The 22,191-nt window shown below is 40.8% G+C and overlaps 1 protein-coding gene across 1 annotated transcript in view; it reads right to left on the reverse strand.

Moving 5' to 3' along the window:
• SYNJ2 (synaptojanin 2) overlaps positions 1 to 22,191 on the reverse strand; it is an 89,293-nt gene that overhangs the window by 18,655 nt on the left and 48,447 nt on the right. Inside the window, exons 5-19 of the mRNA XM_015406788.1 lie at positions 20,318 to 20,401; positions 20,053 to 20,114; positions 19,016 to 19,112; positions 17,762 to 17,934; positions 16,725 to 16,806; positions 16,394 to 16,543; positions 16,144 to 16,309; positions 14,912 to 15,103; positions 9,609 to 9,690; positions 7,302 to 7,442; positions 5,539 to 5,731; positions 3,879 to 4,037; positions 2,933 to 3,089; positions 1,268 to 1,385; positions 210 to 428 (exon numbers count right to left, since the gene is read on the reverse strand). Coding sequence (XP_015262274.1) covers positions 210 to 428; positions 1,268 to 1,385; positions 2,933 to 3,089; positions 3,879 to 4,037; positions 5,539 to 5,731; positions 7,302 to 7,442; positions 9,609 to 9,690; positions 14,912 to 15,103; positions 16,144 to 16,309; positions 16,394 to 16,543; positions 16,725 to 16,806; positions 17,762 to 17,934; positions 19,016 to 19,112; positions 20,053 to 20,114; positions 20,318 to 20,401 — 2,075 coding nt within the window. The remainder of the gene's footprint in view (positions 1 to 209; positions 429 to 1,267; positions 1,386 to 2,932; positions 3,090 to 3,878; positions 4,038 to 5,538; positions 5,732 to 7,301; positions 7,443 to 9,608; positions 9,691 to 14,911; positions 15,104 to 16,143; positions 16,310 to 16,393; positions 16,544 to 16,724; positions 16,807 to 17,761; positions 17,935 to 19,015; positions 19,113 to 20,052; positions 20,115 to 20,317; positions 20,402 to 22,191) is intronic.

The raw sequence follows: 22,191 nt of genomic DNA on the forward strand, positions 1-22,191 counted from the left end.
GTAGGGGGAGACATGAGGAAGCAAAGGCGTGAGGAATAGGATAACCATCCCGCAAGTTTCTTGCGGGTCTCTTTCTAATAATTATTACTAGGCTATTATTACATGGAAATATTTTATAATAAATAATGCTATCTAAATTTAATCCACATTGAATCCTGGGGCATTAATTCAATTTTTACTAGTTTTTTTAAATATGAACAATCTTTTACCTAACAAGCACAACAGTGCCATATCTCTCAAATATCTGCATAAGTTCAGTGCGCAAATCCTCAGGAAATTCATCTGTCTCTTCGGGGGATGGAGTCAACAAAGTCACCACTACGGTGGCATCCAGAGGTCCTTGGAAGGAAGATACTTCCTGGAAAACACGTTCCCGGGCAGCTGCATCAACCTCTTGGACTTCCACTTCCACAATAGCTAAAACAGGCCTACATTTTATGCAGAGAAAGAAGCAGTTAAGGAGCGATAAGGAGAGGTAAGAGACAAAGTAGTCATGATTGTAGGGGAGATCCCAATGCAACTGCTGAAATATTTTTATCATTTGACAGTCCCAAAACTAACAAGAGCTTTTACTTTGGCAAGAGTGAACGTTCTTCCCTCAGTGGTTCCCTCAGTATCATACTCTAACAGAACGTGCAGGTGCTCATATGATAACATCGAAACCATCGAACATATGATTATGGAGTGCCCTATAGTCAATGAGCTGAGGGCTAATTTAGTCACTCCTTTACTTAAAGATACAGAATAGCTAAATATGCAAGTCCAGATGTCATGGTTACTATCAGATATGAATGATCATGTCATCCTTTCAGTGGCAAAATTCATACGTGCAATAATCAAATATAAGAGGAATAATCCTGAGTAAGGTCTTTTAAAATATTTTGGGGTCCTAATTTCTGCTTAAGGTGATAGCACTAGATAGATAGAAAGAAATAGTTAAGGAGAGGTAAGAGACAAGATAGTCAGGATTGTAGGGGATCTAGAATGAATGAGAGGGAGCACATGTTGATATGCCATTTAAAATTAGATGCACAGTATGAGCTATTTAAAAATCACTCAGACCCACATAACATGTAGTTTTTCTTGCTTGGCTTTGCAAACTATATGCTGGAACCTTCTACAGTCAAAGCATGTGCCCTACCACCAAGCTATGGTGGTATACTATCCCCCACTGTTGTGCAACAACACTGAAAAGGGTTAGGATAAGCCAATATAACAACATCACCACTGCTTCAGAAAGAGCATGCTCCACTTTAGACAATGTTACCTGTGATCGCTTGCCTGGAGCTCAGCTCTTCCATAATACATTAAAGCACCAGGGGACCAAATAGGTCTGATTTTGGTTTCCACATTAAAATCAGTGTCTAGCAGACTGATCTCTCCAGCTTTATAAAAAAAGAATAAAGTTCACATTCAGAGTCTATAATAATTAAGGCAAACCATCACGAAAATAATGTGTCATTCATTTTGCCTGCATAATGACTTACACAATGTGACAGTGACACTGAAAAGTCAGGAAGAACACAACATACTAAATGCTGTTATTCAGGCAATAAAATGCAAGACAATTATGGTAAAAATAAGAATTCTTTTATGACCATACTTCTATGTAATGACTCAAACATGAGTATGCCAAATTTTGGTGCCGTGTTCCATAAAGGGAACTAGGATGGCTTTCCCATTCCGTTACTCAACTCAACAGATTTAGGAACAGGCTTTCTATGGATTATTTAATCAAGATTACTGAGAGCAGGAGATGCTGAATTGGCACCTATTTAAACAGATGAGTAAATCTAGTGAAAGTACAAGAAAAGAGTACTCTGAGGCCAATTAGACACAGAATGATGGATAATTCCAGTGCTAGACTCTCTAGACGCTCACTGTGATGCAAAACCCCTCAAGGCTCCAATTTGCACACAAATCTCCCTGAGTAAACAGAGACTGCTCAGTTAGCTTAAATGTCAGGCTAACTCTATATGTAGAAGGATGTATACACAGAGCTACTGTCAACACTGAATTTAATGGAACAGCTCCCTGTTTGAATCAACTTTGGTGGCCACAGAGGAGTTTGCGTGTGAATACCAAAACAACCAAGTATCTGTATCCTGCTCTTTCTCTAAGAAGCTCAGAGAAGCATTTTAATCTCATAACAACTCTGTGAGGCTACAGCAGCTGAGAGTTAGTGACCAGCATGTGGCTACCATGTGGCTACCATGTAATCTTCATTAGGTGAGTTGAACTTCAGTTTCTCCCACACAAGGCTTACAGTCTGGTGACTGCACAGCCAAACTGCAATTTATATTGGGGATTCCCTGATCAGGCTCCCAAAGTATATTTTAATAGTAAAAGCAGGAGGGAGTGGCCCAATTTGGACTGCAATCACAGAGCTGCGGCAGGAGGAGTTAAAATTCCCCTCCATGTCATTTCCTTGGTAGGAATCAGACTCTCCAGCTTGTGATCAGCCCACTTGGAGATCTGAACATGTTGGCTGGTCCTCACAGTAGGTCTCCAAAAGCTGCACGTATAATTGCAAAAAGATTCAGGACAGAACTAGCCATGATGCTTAGCACATATTGCCACTGAAGATAGTTCTCCCCTCTCTTCTTGTAACATTTCAGACAGCTGAGTTATTTCCCCAGCTTCTCCACTGCAGCCTGTGGCAGCCAACAATACAAAACGGGGGTAGGAAAAAGGCACAACTCAATCACTTATAAGAGAAATGAGTATGGCATAAATAGAGAGGAACAAAAACTCCACTTGGGGGGGGGGCTCCATTTGACCCTACAACCTCAGGTCAAGCATAACAGATAGTTCTATCCACAATCCCTGGTCCCAAGAGTGTTCAGAACTGAGACATTAAACATACCTCTTCTCCTGGAATTTTTATGACCCATGACTTTTTCTATCATAAAACCATAAAGCTCTTACCAACCTGTTTTATCAATAGGAAGTTTCTTCCTCCACCAAAGTACTCTGTCAGTCCAGGCTGGTGTTCTACATTTATCACTTGTATCGTAAGCCTCGGAACCAACATCATATTTATATGTTGGACCAAAATTAATAGTTCCTTCATGAAAATCCTTAAAAATCTATGAAACAAATCAAAGATAATGATGGCATATCCTAGCGACAGCAATATACTGCCTATTTGATTATTATAACATCTTTGCAATGGATAAAAGCACAGACACTAGCCCTGGTCCAGTAAAGCCACACTGCATGCGCTTGAGGTTGCCTTCATCCAGCCAGCTTTTGCTGAGGCTTACACTTCTGTAAGCTACTCAAACAGAGAAGCCACAATGAGTTAGTGGAATGTAATTACTTTTACTGAGTTTTACTGTTGAATCTGTGTTTACTTGCTTTTATAGCTGATGGTTGTAATCTTTTTGTTCTTAGATTGGTGTTTGCCACTTTTATTACTGTTCTTTGATCGTCAGGGCCATTTTATTATAATTTTGCCATTTGTGCTGTTTTCATTAATGCTGCTGGTTTTAGATTATGGTTAGCCTTGTTAGTCACCTTCACAGTAATATTTGATAGAAAGGTGAGGAAGAAGTGATTGAAAAATAAATAATTAATGTTTCAATACTCCCATACTTCAAAAGGTGGCTTTTGCTTTCAAGCAAGGGACTGTTAGAAGCACTTTTAAAAGTTTTACTATTATTTTATATTCATTTTCATTCATATGAATGTAACCTGCCCTGGGCTCTACTTCAAGAGAAAGGCTGGATATAAATTTAAACACCACACAAACATCTATCTGTGCACATGGGCCCCGGGATTACTAGTTCTCAGAAGACATTCCTTCACAGTTTAAATGAGGTCTTCTGGACACGTGTCAGTTTGAAAGTAACAGCAAACAGCACCACTACCCTTACTTTTCCACTGGATTTCTGCTGCTGCAACTGATCAAATTCCAAGAGAGTCTTCCAGTCTTGTCGTTTGAGAAAATAAAATACCTCTTCATAAGTCAGATCAATGCGATAGTTAAAGTCGCCACACCAGAACACATAGTCATGGGAAAACATGTTTCTTCCCTGTTTAGAAGAAACAAAACTACATTTCAAACACACGCTAAGCAACAGTCTTGAGACTTCACTGTATCTTAGAGAGCTACTGGAAATTTCATCATCCAGTCCATGCACAGGCCTTCACAGACTAAATAGACACAGCCCACCATTTTTATATCTAATACAGAAACACTATCTAATAACCTAACGTAATCATTGATTCATGTATCCAAGATAACTCAAGGGCAGATAGAAATTCTATTTTAATTAATAGATATTGTCTACTGGAAAAATATGTGCTACTACTGATATGGAAGCACAGGAATAAATGAAAGTGAAAAGCACCACCTATACACTTGCAGGGACACAATTTTAGCAAGAAGAAAGAATACATAAAAATACTACCAGCAGTAACAAAGATCACTCTATTTTCAATCATCAAGCTCTTGTTTCCAGACAACTGCCATTTCTTCAATTTAAATAACTTCTTTGCAAAAACAAACATAAATTAAAAACATATTATCTATTTAAAATATTTGTATCCCACTTTATTTCTAATTTATGGGACTCAAAGCAACTTACATCATTAAAGCTACATTATATTTTAAACGGCAGGGGAAAAGAAGAACAGAAAAATACAAAAATCAGCCTTACTTACTACCCATCAACTAAGTGGCCTTTAATTAAGGGTCATTAAAAGCACACTGGAATAGCTTCGGTTTACAAAGTTTCTGAAATCTTTGCGTGGCTGAATGTTCCCTCTAAGCTGGGGAGTCTTGTGAGCAAAAATTCTATTTTGTGAGCTACTGGCATTAAAGTTGTGAGCGAGGAATCTGGCTACTGCATAAGTTAGTTTGCTCTGGAGCCATCCTTCCTGAGCTAAGACAAAAATGTGTGAGCTGGAGGCTAAAAATCTGTGGGCTAGCTCATACTAACTCAGCTTAGAGGGAACACTGCCTGGGACCTTTCTCAAACTTTTCTCAGGGAAGCCATTCCACAGAAAAGGAACAGCCAGCAAAAACACCCCAGCTCCGTCAGAAGCAGTACTGCCAGTCCTAAATTATGAACCAACTAACAAATCCCAGGCTGACAACTGGAGATGCAATACAGGCTCTCATTTGGGTGGAGAAAGTTTGTAGGTGTGAGAGTCCCAGGCCACAAAGCCAGTATGGTATGCAGCCATACTACGATCTCTTTAGAAGCCCAGGATCCAGGGCAGTCTTTCCCATCAAGATGCAAGACCAGGGACATCTCAGAAACAGACATTGCCACCAAAGTCTGTTAAGTAGTCCTGTTGGCCCTAAGAAAAAAATTCAAAACTTTGCCATGATTCTTATTAGCCCAACTCTCACAAAACAGTGTCCAGGCTTTGAGTTCTCCATAACCCTTTACCTGGCTGGACCAACAGAGCTACCTGCAATCCTTTCAAATAAAAGTTCATGTTGACTATCACACCCCACTTTCACCCTGAAAACATCCACGAATCAAAGTTTCTGTAGCCATCATATAACCCTTCCGTAAGTCTCACCGTTGGAAAGTTCAGTTTCTGTGTGATCTCTTTATAGTCCTCATTGCGTTCTTTCACTTGAGACTGCCCAGCTGTCAAGTGACTGCATATGAAGCATAAACTGGTGCTGTGAATCTGGAAACGGATGGCCACCGCTCCTTTATTCCCAGCCTTCCCTCCCATTCCTGTCTTCACTGTGTCCACGGCAACATCTCTAGACAGAGGGAGAACACCAAAAGCCAAAAACAATCTCCTTACAGGAAGGTAAAGAGAAATCACTGCCGTATTTACAACATAACAACAAAAAGTGAAGGTCACAGCTACAAGAAGCTTGCAAAAAAACACAAAAAGAAGCTGCCACACAGAGCGCTGCAAAGTGTAAATATATTAACACATACAAATGTCACAGTATATCAAAGTAGATAAATATTGTTCAAAGAGTCCTTTTCTAAGAATCATAACAGAATGCTCGTCTTTAGAGTTATTTAGAACAATGGATGAAGACCATCTTGAATGTATTTCTCTGAATGATTGCAATCCATAATGAATGAATAATTGGGGGACACAAACTTTGTTTACCTGACTACGTTCAGAAGAAGTACAGTACGAAACGGAAGCATACTCCGGGGAATTTCGTCAATGTTTTCTTATGATTCTTGGAAAAGGACTCTTTGAACAATATTTATCTACTTTGATATACTGTGACACTTGTATGTGTTAATATATTTACACTTTGCAGCGCTCTGTGTGGCAGCTTCTTTTTGTGTTTTTTGCAATAGTATTTACAACATATGCAGAACTCCCCTGGCACAGCGCTCTTGAGAAAGCTGTACTGAAATGAATGAACCAAGTTCAACAGGGCATTCATTGCAATGGCCTTGTAAAAAGATCAGTTCTCAGGGGAATGAAGTATTCAAGCAAGATGTAATGATAAGGGAGCAATTCACCAAGCACAGTTAATGGAAATTAATTAAAGGTAAACTAATGGAATTGTGCTTGATAGCTTGCACCCTAAACCATTGATTATGGGAGGTAAAACATGTCTGCATGTGAAGCTACAGCACGTGTGATCTACTAACATATCTTTTTTCTATGCTAGTGGGATGCCCCATGCAAGAGGAACTCATGTACCTCCCACTTCCCTCACTGAACAAGATCTTGGATGTGTAGAAGGAAGGCGTCTGAGTAGCTTACACATCCTCTGTCACACACAGGGGTCATTTCCTGTGGGAGCGCACAGGAGCGGAGCTCCGGCAGTAAGGAGCCTGGGGGCGGGCACATGCAACAAGTCCCAAATATATATCAAGGAAGAAAGTGGGAAATTCTGGACTTGGTCCTGTTTCCTGTTACATATAAGACCTAACACCCAGGATGCATATAAAACAGCCTGCATTTTGTGAAAAAACTATAAAAGATCATCTCTAATGCTGTATCCAGAAGACTAGGAACTTGCTACAAAAATCACAACTAATTTATTTATTTTTTATTTTTAACATTTTTACCCTGCCCTCCCCGCAAACGGGCTCAGGGCGGCTATGTTATGTTAAATGATTTATGTTAAATGATACTGACAATATATCCTGTAGCATGTAGCAGTTATTTTGTTCTCCACTGATGAAAAGAACCATCACTGGAATTTATACCAGTTGATTTAATCCAGGATTCAAAAAAGACTTTTTTAAAAATAATGATTTTACAAAATTAGAATTTCCAGGAAGAAAGCCTATATTTGCTCCCAATGTCATGTCAAAGGCATCATTTATAATCACAGAAACACTATGTACCTGATGAAGGGGACATGATAAGGTCGTACAAAGATGAAAAGACAAACACCAACAAGCTGTGCTGATGTCAACAGAATGTATCGATGTGTCCTGGAAAGAGCTTTCTGAAGTTGTTCTCCCCACATCTTCCTATTAGTTGTGCTACAACAAATACAATGAACAAAAAAAAAAAGAGTTTTAATTCAGCTGTGTTTACAGCAGGAGGAAATATTAAATGGTCTTTGGCAGAAAGAACTTTTGGGGTTATTTATGTGGGTTGCAAAACTGCAGGGGGAAAAAAATCAGAGGGTTACATCACACTTTATGCCATTACATGGAAACACCAGTGCTACATGGAGGTATAAGCACTGTAAACTGGGAAGCAATATCATTACATCACATGATGCTCTAAGAATTTCTGTGACTTCTATGACTTTTCCATAGAGTTTTGGAGAAATCCTAGAGCATCACACAATGTGGTGACTGCACTTATTATGCAGCTAGAAATGGCATCACACAACACCATTTTGTCAAGAACCTTGGGCTGGAAACCCTAGCAGAGACTGTTTGGGTCTTTCCCATGGAGTTAACATCACACTGGGAAATGGATATGCCAGTTCTGTGGGAAAGGCTACAAAACTGGATCATTAACAGTGCGATCCTAAGGACACTTTTTTGGGAGCAAGCTCCATTGAATAGATCTGAGTAGGATTCTGAGTAGACCTGCTTAAGATGGCACCGTTAACCACCATTCCCCCAGTCATGAAGGGAGAAACAAAAGTTCATCTGTAAAGCAATTCTAACCCCTTCACTAAGCCTAATTAATACATATCTAGCTACGAGTAAGGCTTTTTGTGCTCATTCCATCAATCATCATTCATTTATTTATAGATCTTGAATATGGAGTTTATACTTTGGAAATACAGTCAAATTAAGTATGCTGTGTTTTAGTTGAGTTATGTTTACCTTACAAGTTGCAGGTTTGTGCCATTTTTCTCCCACAAATTGATACTAGTTACTATGCATTTTAAGATATGTTGCTGTGTTCAAATGTTTTCTTAATATTTTTTTAAAAAAAACAAAAAAACTGTTGATTGCAAATGACTACCCAATTTAGGGCCATAGTCAATGTTACAGGTTTTAAGCCTGGAGGCCAATTCGTTAATGAACATACACACCCCCGAGCTTTGCTAGAAAATGAGAACAGAGAAGCAGCAGGAAAAGGGGGGAGGGTACTGTTTTCCCTCCCTGCCATTTTCCCAATTCAAAATGCTCCCAAGCAATTCTTCCCCCCCACACACACAGAATTCCAGATACATGTTAACCACCACAAGTGCATTGGGCGAGGGGGGAGGGGAAACAGCAAGCTTATGTTCTTATGTTCTTAAATGAGTTCCATTTAAGTATCCCTATACAGTCCCCAGTACTGGTTAGACAATAATTGTTCCAATAGAGATTCCAGAAAAAGTGCATTTTCATTTCATTCTGTCACTGCACATATAAAGTCTTGCAAGTTATGAGATCACAGTAATTCATAGCACTTAAAACAACAACAACAACCTTTTAGCAGATCTATGCGCCGGCTCATACACGAATGAACATCAGTGGTCAGGGTTTAAAACACACCCAAAGTGTAATATCTAGTTGAGTCTTTGTTTTAAATATTTTAATGTTTTCTATATCTGTTGTTTTAATCAAATTTATCATTTTGTACAATTGTTTTCCCCCCACTTTGAGTCCTGAGATGCTTGAGCATATCAATTCTGTACGTAAATAAATATATAAATAAATAGATCATACCAAGAAAACTGATTATTCCTATACAGTATTTTTTAAAATTAAATACAGTATTTTAAAAAAGTAATCATTAACTGTCATTAATAGGATAGTTTTCTCTCTAAGCCTTTGAACCAACTGCACTTCTGACCCAATCCTACCAAATCAGTACAGACAAAACCATCACTCTGTACACATTCAATTATAGTAATACAATGTATGAATACCCAAGGGTTAATTCTACAAACCCACCAGCACTAAATCAACCTTGGAAAGGTGCAGAAACTGTCAGAAGGCTGTTAGAATCATGATTACTGTGCACTTAAGGACTTCTCAGCCAACTATGTGAACTATGTCTGTTGAAACATATTGTGTTTGAACTGATGATGTTAGGTGATGGCAAAACCTGTATCTGTAGCACTTGACCATTGATGGTCTGTTCATAGTAATAATAAAAAATGTTTGTTATTTATACATTGCTGCACAAATTATATGCAGCTGTGTCAGCGGGTTATGACAAGTATGCAATTTGACAACTCCAGGTGGACATACCTTGCATTCACAATATTTCCAGCATTTAATTCCACCATTTCTTCAAATCCCACAGCAAATATGTCGGCAGGACAATGGTCATCTACGGTAACAAACTCCAACATGTAAATTGACTTTAAACTTTGACTAATCAGTTATGAATATAAAAACAAAAATACGGTAAAATTATTTCAACCCTTCACTGTTTGGTTCTAGGTATATAATGTGCAAGTTAAACAAAGCGTGCATTCTGCAAATGTAGATATTTATTCAGGTGGGTAGACACGTTGGTCTGAAGCAGCAGAACACAGTTCAGCTCCAGGGGCACCTTTAAGGCCAACAAAGTATGATACCTCAGTAAAGAGGTACTGGAAGCTATTGGCTTTGTGTAAAGGTAATTACTTTCTTAATGATTTTTTTTTTGCTTCAATGTAAATGAAGATGTCTGCTCGCACACCAAAGCTTATACCTTGTATAGATATTTATCTACTACAGTTTTATCCCACCCTTCCTCCAGGGATTACTTAGCATCTAGGTTTTTGTACTTTGGGAGGGGTTTTTTTTAAGATATGGTACTTGGCTTATATAGGAACTTGGGAATCTATATACTATTAGCCACATGTTTGGTGTAGTGGTTAAGTGTGCTATCTTACTCCATTTTACTATCACAGCTAGGTTAAACTGAGCCACCTTGGACTAGTCTCACAATGAATGGCTGAGCGGGGGCTTGAACCGGGGTCAATGTAGTTCTAGTCTGACACTCTAACCACTACAGAATACTGGCTATGTAGTATCCTCACTGGTACTAGAAGCCTCTCATCCCCTCTCCAGGATGATTCATGCAGGAGATATATTTTATCTCACTGCTTGGCTTGATTTGTCTGTTATGCTTCCCACTATAATTGCAAGTAGATAAATAGGTACCACTTCGGTGGGAAGGTAACAGCGTTCCGTGTGCCTTGGTGTTTAGGGCCCCCATGTGCATATAGCTAAATGCGCCAACTGGGGCCACACGGAAGCTAAAGAGATTTTTTTTTGTAAACTTGGGGCACGCCTCAGACTCGACTGGCTTTCGAGCAAGGGAACCTTTACCTTTACCTTTATTATACAGCAAGCTTTCAGTGCAGTAAAAGCAGAGTTTACACTTCTTTAAGCCCTTTGAAGGGCATAACACTGCTTAGGATTACACTGTTTATCTCCTAGATTTTGCCTTTTATAAGTTAAAATACAGTTAAAATATAAAATTAAATTTAAAACCCAAAACAAAATACAGTCAAAAATATAAAAATTGAATTGAATGTTATGTTTTTGACTATATAAATAAACAACACTTAAAGGAGGGCTGATAACCATTATTGGAGATACACCAGATGAAATTTTAAAAATCTTCACCTGCTGGTGAAAGTTACCAATAGAAAGAGACAGATGAATCTCCATGGGGAGGGAGTTCTAAGGTTTTTGTGCCATGATGCATAAGGCCCTTTTTCGGGTCACCAACCATCCAGCCCTAGATGGCGGGGGCAACCAAAGCAAGGACTCCGAGGATGACTGGAGTGAGCTTGTAGGTTTGTGTGGGAGAAGGTCCCAGGCCATACAGGGCTTTAAAGGTCACCCTGAATTGAGTACAGAAGCAAACTGGAAGCCAGTGTAGGTGGACAAGACTGGAGTGACTGTTTCATGTGGAAGTACTTTAACCATTCTGGTATACACCTCGGAGTCTGTCATTTTGAACGAGAGCTATGCAGATGTCTCATTTTCATACTTTTTTAGGAATCAGTGTCTTGGACAAAATGTGCTACAAATTATCAGGGTTCTAGGCGATGTGCCTTCAACGAACAATTTTGATATCCTCTGATGGAGTCAATCAGTCTGAACAATCGAGATATATACACCTATATACATAGACACAAATGGGGGACCCACAAGGACCTGAGGGGGACATCTCTCATTTTCCCCTCCCTCACTACATCCTCCTTCCCTCTCCTGAAAACCTTAAGCCCTAGTCCTTTCCTGCTGCCTTCTCTCATTTCCATTCACAAGCCTATCTACCTTTATCTGACCCCATCTTCCCCTCCCCCTTGAAGCCTTTCCCCAGGAAAACAATGGCTCAGTTGTACAGTGCCAGCCAAACTGGTCCCATTTGCACTGGGAGGAACCTGCAAGGACTTGCAGGGGTCATCTCACTTTTTCCTGCACTCCCTCCCCACATTATCTCTTCCTTCCTTCCTCCTAGCAACTCCCATGCCTGCACCTTTCTCTGCTTCCTTCACACCCACTCACCAATCTACCTTTTATCTGCCCCCCATCTTATTTATTTCATTTATATCTTGCCTTACAATGGGTACCCAATAGGACTGCCAAGCCGCAGTGGGGGATCCATGCGTCTTCACAGGATCCCTGCTGCGGGGGACAGCGATACGCGTTGCACCGCCGTCGCCAGGATGTGACGCTACGTGTTGCTCTGGCAACGGGGCTGTTTGGAGTCCCGTTGCCAGAGTGACGCATAGCGTCACATCCTGGAGACGGCGGTGCAACGCATATCTCTGTCCCCCGCGGCAGGGATCCTGAGAAGACGCACGAATCCCCCGCCGCGGCTTGGCAGCCCTAGTACCCAAATGCAGCTTACATCATTCTCCTCTCCAACATGTTATCCTCACAACAATGCTGTGAAGTAGGTTAGGCTGAGAATGTGTAACTGGCCCAAGGTCACCCAGTGAGTTAAAGGGCTAGAATGGGGATTCAAGGCCCCAGTTTGAAATTCTAACCACTACAGTGCATTGGCTTTTCTGGGATGGCTGCTGTTGAACAGTGAATAATGCCATTTGGGTGGCATCAAGCTGCCTGGTGGTTGCTGACAGACCTGGCCCCAAGATTCCTCCCTCAAAGGCCAAAACAGCTCTGGAAAGGGCCCTGCCTTTTACTGACAGAAACGAAGGCTGGCCAAACTGTTGTGGTTGCCTAGCAACATCCACTGAAGGCATCTGTTTATCCACTGAAGGCATCTGTTTATTAAACCACTTTGTTTTTTTTAGATTTCGGGTTTTTCTACAAACCTGAGGCATTTTTCAGGTTTGTTAAAAGATCCATCTTGTCCGTTCACTGCTCCAATCTCTGGATTTAAGTATTCTCAGAAGGGGCCACATTTTAATATTAGACTATACAAGTGGGAACCCACAAGTACTTGCAGGATGCATCTCATTTCCTCCTCCCCTTTCCTGAAAATCCCCATAGGCTCTCCCCTTTTCCCCACTTCCTTCTCTTCTTGGGTTACCAACCTCCAGATGGTGCCTGAAGATCTCCCAGAATTACAAAAGATCTCCCAACTACAGAGATCAGTTCCCCTCAGGGTTGCCAGCTCCAGATTGGGAAATTCCTGGATATCTGGGGGTGGAGCCTTGGAAGGGTGAGGTCTGGGGATGGAAGAGACCTCAGTAGAGTATAATGCATAGAGTCCTTCCTCTAAAGATGGCATTTTCTCCAGGGGAACTGATCTCTCATCTAGAAAGAAGCTGTAATTATGGGTGATCTCCAGCCCCCACCTGTAGGCTGGCAACCCTTGTTCCCATGGAGGAAATGGCTGCTCTGAAGGGTGGAGTCTATGGTATTATACCCCTCTGAGGTCTCTCCCCTCCACAAACCCCACCTTCCCCAGGCTCCCTCCCAATCTCCAGGAATTTCCTAACCTGGAGTTGGTAACCTTATTTCCTGCCCAACCCTCCCCTTTTCCTGCCTTATTTTCTTCTTTTCATTCATTCACCAACTACCTTTTATCTGCCTCCTGCCTTCAACTTTATTTATTTATTTATTTTATACCACACCTCTCTCCAGAGTAGGGACTTAAGCAGTTTACATTATTTCCTTCTCCTCCTTTTTATCCACAAAACAACCTTGGGAGGTAGGCTGAACATATGTGACTTGTCCAAAAAAACAGCAAGATGGGGAGTTGAACCTGGGTCACCAGACCCTACTAGGAAGCTTTAATTACTACACTACACTGGCTTTCATAGTGCGGCAAGAGTGACTGCTGTTCAACAGCAGCAAGTAGCCAGGCCCAGCTGAATCATGCAAGCCAAGTGGTATCAAGGCACCCAAAGGTTGCTGCCAGGCCTAAGGTTGCCAACCTCCAGGGAGGACACAGAGATCTCTCAGAATTACAACTGAACTCCAGATGACAGACTATGGATGCCAGTCCCCAGGTGGGGGCGGGGATCCCCTGATTTGACAGGTTACTGCCCACTACTGGCCAGCTAGCCAGTAGGGGAAGCCCTGCCCCTAAGCCCCACCCTCAACAGCAGCCACTCCTCTCCCTCCCTTCCTGTGAGATTTAAAGGGCCCTCCAGCTGATCAGTGGGAGCACATGGCCTGCTGACCAGCTGGAGGGCCCTTACTTACAAGAGGGGAGGGAGAGGGGTGGCTGCTGGCCGCACACCTGAACTCCAAGCAGCGGATTCACCACTTGGAGTTCAGCACACACACCCTGGCAAAAGCATTTAAAGGGACCCTTTAAATACTTTGGGCAAGAAGTGGGGGGGCACATGCACCTGACCTCTGAGCAACGAATTCACTGCTTGGAAAACGGGTGTGCGCAGCCCCCACTTCTTGCCCAAAGCATCTAAAGGGACCCTATAAAATGCTTTGGGCAAGAAGTGGAAGGGGGCCTGAACTCTAAGAGGCAAATTTGCTGCTTAGAGAACAGGTGTAAGGGGGCAGGGCACCAGTCCCCAATGTGATGATGTCACTTTTGTGTGACATCATGTTGGGGACGTCCCCACCCTCTCCCAAAATGCCCCCCCCCCAGTCTCCCAGTGTGGGGACTAGGAAGGACCTGGCAACCCTATGACAAACATCTGACCCCATGGAGAAAATGTCTGGATTCTATGACATTATATTTGTCTGAAGCCTCTTCCCTCCCTCCTCAAAGTCCACCACAAAATCTCCAGGAATTTCTGAAGCTGAAAATCCTAGCCTGTCCCCAAGAAATCCTCACTCAAAGGCCAAAATAGGCCTGGAAAGGGCCCTGCTCCCTCCCTTTTACTCACTGAAACCCACCCTTGGAATGCTGTGGTTGCCTAGCAACAGCCTCTGAGGGAATCCCTTGCTTAAAACTGCAGGCACTCCTTTTATCATTTTCATTATTTTTAAGCCACCTGTTTTGGGGGGATTTCACATTTTTCTGCAAATTTAGAGCCCTTTTCAGGTTTGTAGAAAGATCTCTCTTGCCTGTTCACAGCTCCAATCACTGGATTAAGTATCCAAAATTTGTCTGACTTCAGTATTAGAATATAAGATGACAACGACATATAAAGTACAGTGTTTTTCCTTACCCTGAAATTCTGAAACCCCAGAGAGCTTAGGGGAATCCAGTAACCAATCTGTTAATTCACTTGTACCAAGGATATTGCTCTTAAATTGTTTGCCTCCATTTACATTCCATGTCCCCATAGCAACACGAATTCTCTTGAAGTTTGTGAAGTCAAACTGACGCTCTGACATGGCTTTCAAAACGCAGGGTGTCACTGAGGGACAGAAGGGAAAAAAGGTGGAGGGGTTTTTTCTGCCATGAAATAAAAGAGCCAACATAAATCATGTGTGTGGACCCCAGATCATTATCATGTCCATTAAATCCTTTCTCCTGTGTCTAAACAAGGGAAAAATAATTCAGACTATACTGCAACTCATGCTCAAATATCTCCCCTCCCTGGTCACAATTCATAAGCAGGCATATATGAAAAGCGGTGGCCAGCATTGGAGGAAATGTCACACATGTGAGAATGCCACCCCAGTTCATTTTGCTAAGAATACTGCCCCAGACAAAACGTGTGATGCAATATCACTTGATAGCTGTCCTGCTTGTATTCCATTTCACTGAGTCACTAGTCAGTGAAATGGGGGTGGAAACTTTCAACATCACAATTTGATGTTGCACATTCTTTTAGTTTATTTATTATTTCGATTTGTATCCCACCTAGCCACAGGACTGGCTCAAGGCGGCTAACGATATTTAAAACACTAGAACAATAAATACACTAAAATACATTAATAATGATAATGCAGTGCCATCCCAAGCAGAGTTAAACCCATCTAAGTCCACTGATGTCAGGGGTAGGGAGAAAGAGAGGTCAGGGAGAAAGTGAGGTCAGCCTTCTGCTTTAAGTGGCATCCATATGTTTTTCATATTGTCCAGTTCTACCCATGAGTTTCATAGCCAGGAGGGCAGCACAGGTAGGCAAAATAGTGCTGTAACTCCATTAATTTACTGTGCTGCTCATGACAGACAGGCAAGAAACAAGTAGTAAGATGCTTACTAAGCCTGCAAAATAATGGCTACCAAAACTCCACTTACAAGGATAGGGGTGTAAGCACTTTGACTGTAAACCTCAAGAATTTTTTCCTATAAAGGCCACATGACTCCACAGACACAAACATCAGACATTCTGCACAGAAATCAAAACATATTCAGATTGTGTGTGTGTTTTTTAATACTGCCCTTAAAAGTGTTTTGCAAAAAGATCCTTCTGGGACTATCAGCATGCAGACATTTCTGCATCTTGCTTACCCAACGATGCACTGTTATCCATGAGCATCCTCTCTTTATCTGCACACTCATCATTGCAAAAATCACCCGTAAGCAGTAAGTCTATGGCTTCCTGTTTTACACCATCAAAAAAATTTGACTGGATAGTCCGTGACACTGAACGAGCACCATCCTTGAGTTTCCCCACCTGTATAAGGAAAGGATTAACACTACAAGTTTCATTCACTTAAACAACTTCCAGAAAATAATTGGGTCTCAAATTCTCCTTTACCTTAGCTTTTCCTTCCAAGGCACGGCTACCTGTAAAAACCCTACTGAGGTTGTGTCCATTAAGGGTCCACAGTGCCTTATAAGATTCTGCAAAACGTTCAACTATAGGTTTGGAATTCAATCCCAAACTCTCGAGCTGAGTGAGCAGAACCTGGATTAGAATGAGAAAGAAAAAAAGGAGGAAAAGACCCCCATTTAAGGCTTGTTGCTAGTTACTAATGTAGACATTTTGATCTAAGTAATGAGCTCAGGATTTGGCCTTTTCTCATGATACCCCTAACATGTGGTGTGATGAAAAGGTGTTCATGCACAATGTCAAATGGATCACTCACCTGAAGTGCTATGAAGGACTGAACCACATTTGTTCGATCTAGGCAATCCAGACAATTCGTTCGCAAGGTACCCATCTGCAGTCTTCAAAATTCAAATCAAAGAAACAGAAGCACAAAGTATCAAAAATCACCCCATAAATGAAGTAATTTTTTAACTTGTCTGTTCAGTCTTTTTTAAATAAATAAATAAATAAATAAAAGAGGCAGAGACATAAATATGTAGAGGCTGGATTGTCCAGCCCAGCCCAGCTCAGCTCAGCTCAGCGACAGAAACAGACACATAGAACCAGCCTTCTGCTTGTGCATATGCAATGTGTATATGCATCTTTCCCCCGCTGAACACTGAACCGGCAATGGAGTGTGTGTTCTCATCCAGTACCACCATATGTTATACAATTAGCTGCCTGCAGTAGGATTAGGGCCAATGTCTATAATTCTTTTTAATATGCAACAAAGTGGTTTATGATGTTTACTCTATTAGCCTTCTAACAAACCTACTCAGACTTCTACTCACTCAGTTGTCTTTCATAAACTATTTCTCAGCCTCAGTAACCCAGCTGTTAGCCAATCCTGTGCATCCTTACTTGAGAAAGGGTCCCATTAAAGTCAGAGTGACTTACACTGAACACACACAGGATCAGGCTGCAAAAGTGCTACAGCAATTACTAGAGTACATAATAATCTAACACACACAGACACACAGACACACACACACACACAGATAGTCATTTTCTACCATTTGGGCAAGGTGGATAAAGACTTACCTATGACCACTGAATGAGTTTAAAGTTCAGCCTATCTAAATAAGGTCTTCTGACTTCAAGTATAATACACTGTCTACTCTTATAATATTGATTGTTTTGAATTAATTATCCGACATGTAAAAGTGAACATTTCCCATCTCAAACATCCTCAGAGTACTGAATGGTTTGCAAGCAAGCCAGAACAACCATGATCCACCACTCTGGTTGGAACGTAAGAAACTTTATGCAGGGAGACAAAGCACAAGTACGACCAGAAGGGACTAGCACACTCACCGGTGAGCTGTGTTCTCTCTATTTGTGAAGACACCCATTTCCTCCCAGTGCAACTTTAGCTGGGGCCCCAGCAAATTCTCCAGCTTCTCTGCTTTCCCACCTTTTGCAAACTGATGGCAATCAAAATTAATCATAGGTGTGTCTGCTGCATGGGAGGATGCCCATAGCAACTTCTAATTGCAAAGAAGAAAAGAAAGAAAAAAATCCTCTTGCATTACATATTTCATCTGAAAAAAACATTTGTGGCAACATGCAATTAATTGCTAGCAAAACATTTATGATTAAATGTGGCCAACCTGAAGTCAATTGAAAGTAGATCTGTTGTACATGTAATCTCTTTAATCTCTCTCCCTAACCCTGCTTCCCCAAACAGAGAATGATTACAACGTGAGCCCAGTCAAGAACGAGTGTAAGTGGAAGCAGATCATTCCTGTAAGGTGATGAATTGGCATAGCAAGATGAATCATGTAAAGAAACCTTTGAAGAGGAACAATTAAAGCTTGCTGCAGCTATTGTCAGGCTCGTTTCAAAGTTCAAATGGCCAAGTTTCAAAATAAATGCAAACAAACAGACACTAGCGAGGACTATGTAGGGCTGTAAGTAAACGGGTAAGAGGCACACTTTCCAGCTACATTACTGCTGTCAGATCCATTCCTTTGGTAACTGCCCACGTTTCAGTGTCTGTTTACAGACAGCTGCACTTGGTAGCATACTTGATGAGAGCATCACACTAAACCACCACTGTCTCAGTACTGAACACTGTTCAAAGCATTCTACCAATTCTGCAGCTGTTTGGCTTGTTAACTTTACAAAGGAATTGCGAAAAGATTTAATGGGAAACAAATCTAAAATTCTTACTTCTGTGGCCAATAAGGACAGAAATTCAAAAGCACACTGCTGATTTGTTTTTAAAAAGTTTTAAAATACATGAAGTATAGTCCAACTACCTCTACTACTCTTTTACGAACAGAATGATTCTTCCTTAGGAAATGGTATTTTACTCATATTGGCATTTATGGCTGACACTGCGGGGACATTGTGAAGATGGGACAAGAACAGGCTACTCCCGCAAGTCTAGAGGACTAGAGTTTATTTGTACAAAATTTCACAGTCTCTTAAGAATCCTAATTAGAGGAAGCATGATTACATTATCAAATCTGTAAGCTGATATGAAAAGATTTGTTCCTTTCATGAGAAGCTGGCCCATGAGCACAGAGGAACTCAGCAAAAATGATGACTGCTCTTTGTTTTTACCTTGAAAGCCCTGTTGAGGACCTCCTCTCCTCCTTTGCTTCGTAACAGATTAACAATCACTTGTTTGCCATACTGTTCCTTCAGAAGCATCATATGCCTGCAAAAACAGCAACAGGATGCTTTGGTTTAATTAATGTTAGATACAAACTAGAACTCTCCCCCCCCCCCAAATGCATGCAATAAAGGTTGGTAGTTGCCTTGTAAAAAACCCATGAACACCTCTTTCTAAAATACTCTTGGTGGTGGTGTAAAGTACCACCCAGTCACACTTGACTTCCAGCAAGAAACTTACAAGGTGGTTTGCCATTGCTTGCCTCTGCATAGCAACCCTGGACTTACTTAGTGGTCTCCCAAACACTAACCAGTGCCAAACCTGCTTAGCTTCCAGGATATGAGACTGGGCTAGCCTGGGCTATCCAGGTAAGGGGAAACTCTTAGAACAGCCAATGTTCTGCAATCTAAGAGTTGCTCTGCCTGTGGGATCTTCAGCTACTTCAATACCCCAACATCAGCCTCTTGACTACAGCCTTATAGCATTTCTCTGCTTTAACTATTCCCTGAGAAGTTGAGTGACTGAACGCAAATAACAGTGTGTAATAAGCCTGAACAAGACTCATTGGTATGTACAATAAATACATTTTCCAGGAACTCCAATTATGATTTGGGATTTTTTGTTTTGTTTTCTGGAAAAAAATTATTCATCCCTCAGCTGATATATTTACTGGTCTTGCAAATGCTACATGAAATGTGATTGTGCAAACAGCTGGGCACCTATTGGACAGTACCTACAACATCATTAGTCAACTGCAACTCAGCTCCTTTCCCCATTCCTGAGACATTCTGCGGTATTTTATGAATTTTCTGTTTATTTTTTTGAGACTGAGTATACCCTAACAGCACCACTGCAAGATACCCTCCTCACATCAATACCGTGCCATGCACTTGAAAGAAGAAAGTTCTTCTACCCACTCTCCCATTAGTTTCTCGGGGTTTTAAAAATTTTGCTGAGTAATCAGCAACACGGCCATTAAACCTACTTGTCAAAAGCAGGGGCATTTGCTTCCAGCCCTCTTGTGAGTTTCAGGTGATGGGAACCAACCTAAGTACATAATAAAAAAAAAATGGAAGTAATACTTTAACATGGATCACTAGAGGTCTCCCTTTTTCATGCAAAGTATTCATTTATTATTATTTTGCAACCACACTAGTGCCCATATGTGTTACTCAGGAAAAAAATTATTAATAAACACTGACAAGTGAAAGCACACCAAATAAGACCTCTTAGTAATTTATATTATTTACCTGAAGTCCTGGTTGCTCCCAGAACAATGGAACTGAGCCTCTGATTTGAACAAAGGAAGAAACATCACTGTCCAAATAAATTGTCTGAAAAAACAAGAGAAATCACATATTTTCACATTACTACCATATTTGCCAATTTCACAATCATATCAAAAGCTTGAAAAGCCAGATTAGACATCAGTTTTATTTGATTGTAAAGCATCCTCAAATTCATGGGTCGGCAAACAAAACATGGAAGACATCTGTCATAAAATCGAATTTGGCCAGTCCTTAGAAATCTGTATGTGTAAAGTTATGTAGATTAGGGAGCCATAGGACTGTTCAAGTATGGGGACCTAAGGCTATCCCCCATGAATGTTCATACACAAGTTCATACACACTTTCATATGTTTAGTTACTGTAGATCTCAACAGCTCTTGTGACAACTGATGGTTAGTCAGCCAGGTAGATTACCCTTATCTACATCCTACATCTATGAAAAAGCAATGACCATGCATTAGGTCTTCAAAAGTGTTCTGTAATATAAAGTCTGAGGTCTACCATTGATATTTTAGTTGAGATTAATAACAGTGTCCATCTGCTTTCTCTTCTTTTCCCCACCTTTCTGTTCCCCTAACCCCTCTTGCTTTATCTTGTTAACATATATAGAAAAACATATTTGCAACCACCATCACTGCAAATATACTTCAAACACGAAGAATACTTGCTTCCCCAACACTTGTATCTTGAAAGCAAAAAGGAGAAGCAAAACTGTGCTGGCCTAGATACAGGTAAGTAGCCATGCTGGTCAGAAGCAACAGATGTGAGATTGCTGAATTACAAGTTATTACAACACTCAGGACAATGGAATCCCCAGGGCTCAACAGAGATATTGGGATCTTATCTTACTACACATGCTAAGTCACTCAGTTCTCGCTTATACCCAGAATTAAACTTCGTTAGTCTTAATGGTGCTATTGGACTCAAGCTTAGTTCTCACATTTGTTTGTTAACTCTCTTATTATCTATACGCTAATTTGCTGTTGTTCATAGGTCTTACCAACTGATTTAAACCAATCTTAGCTATACTTATAGCTCAGTTACTTATGCATCTTAACTCTAATTAGCCTATCCTGACAACGACCCCCCCAAAAAATATGTAATGGTTGAGGAAGTCTTATTTCAATGAATCTGAGGAAGTATGCATGCACACGAAAGCTTATACCCAGGATTAAACTTTGTTAGTCTTAAAGGTTCTACTGGACTCAAACTTTGTTCTGTGCTGGCCTATATTTAGCAATGCTATCTTAGTTTATGTCTACCTGTGACATATAATATAGGTGTCATTGTTCACCACAATGAGCCTTCCAAAAACCAATCAAAAAATGGAATTGAGCTATAAATGAAATAAATTAAATAATTATTATTATCCTGCATTGCTTAGAACATAGGCAACAAATTTGCTGAGCACCAATGAGCATGTAGGAAAGGAAATGTGAACTTGAAGACCGCTGCTAATTTGCCTACTGTTTTCTCACCTAAGTCACATTCTTCCTGAAAGCTATGGTTACCGCCCTAGTCATGATGGATAAGCCCCATCTGAACAAATAAGACTGACAATTACAGAAGTTCACCACAAGTTTAGGATTTGTTCTGACAGCTAACAGAAGCACGTCACCAGTGTTTAAAACAGATGTACAATCTTGCATGACATCCGCACCATATATATTTGCTACAGGAAACACCCATTTCAGTACTGGTGTTTTCCAACTGCAATTGCAATGTGTGAAGCCTCCATAAGTTCAGAATCTTAGCATGTTGGTTCACCACTTCTGAAGCTACATTTGTGTAACTGCTACCCTAAAACAAGAGCAATACCAGATACCCTTATCTTT

The sequence above is a fragment of the Gekko japonicus genome, unplaced genomic scaffold (genome assembly GCF_001447785.1).
Source record: "Gekko japonicus isolate JY-2015 unplaced genomic scaffold, Gekko_japonicus_V1.1 scaffold655, whole genome shotgun sequence".
Classification (NCBI taxonomy): Eukaryota; Metazoa; Chordata; class Lepidosauria; order Squamata; family Gekkonidae; genus Gekko; species Gekko japonicus.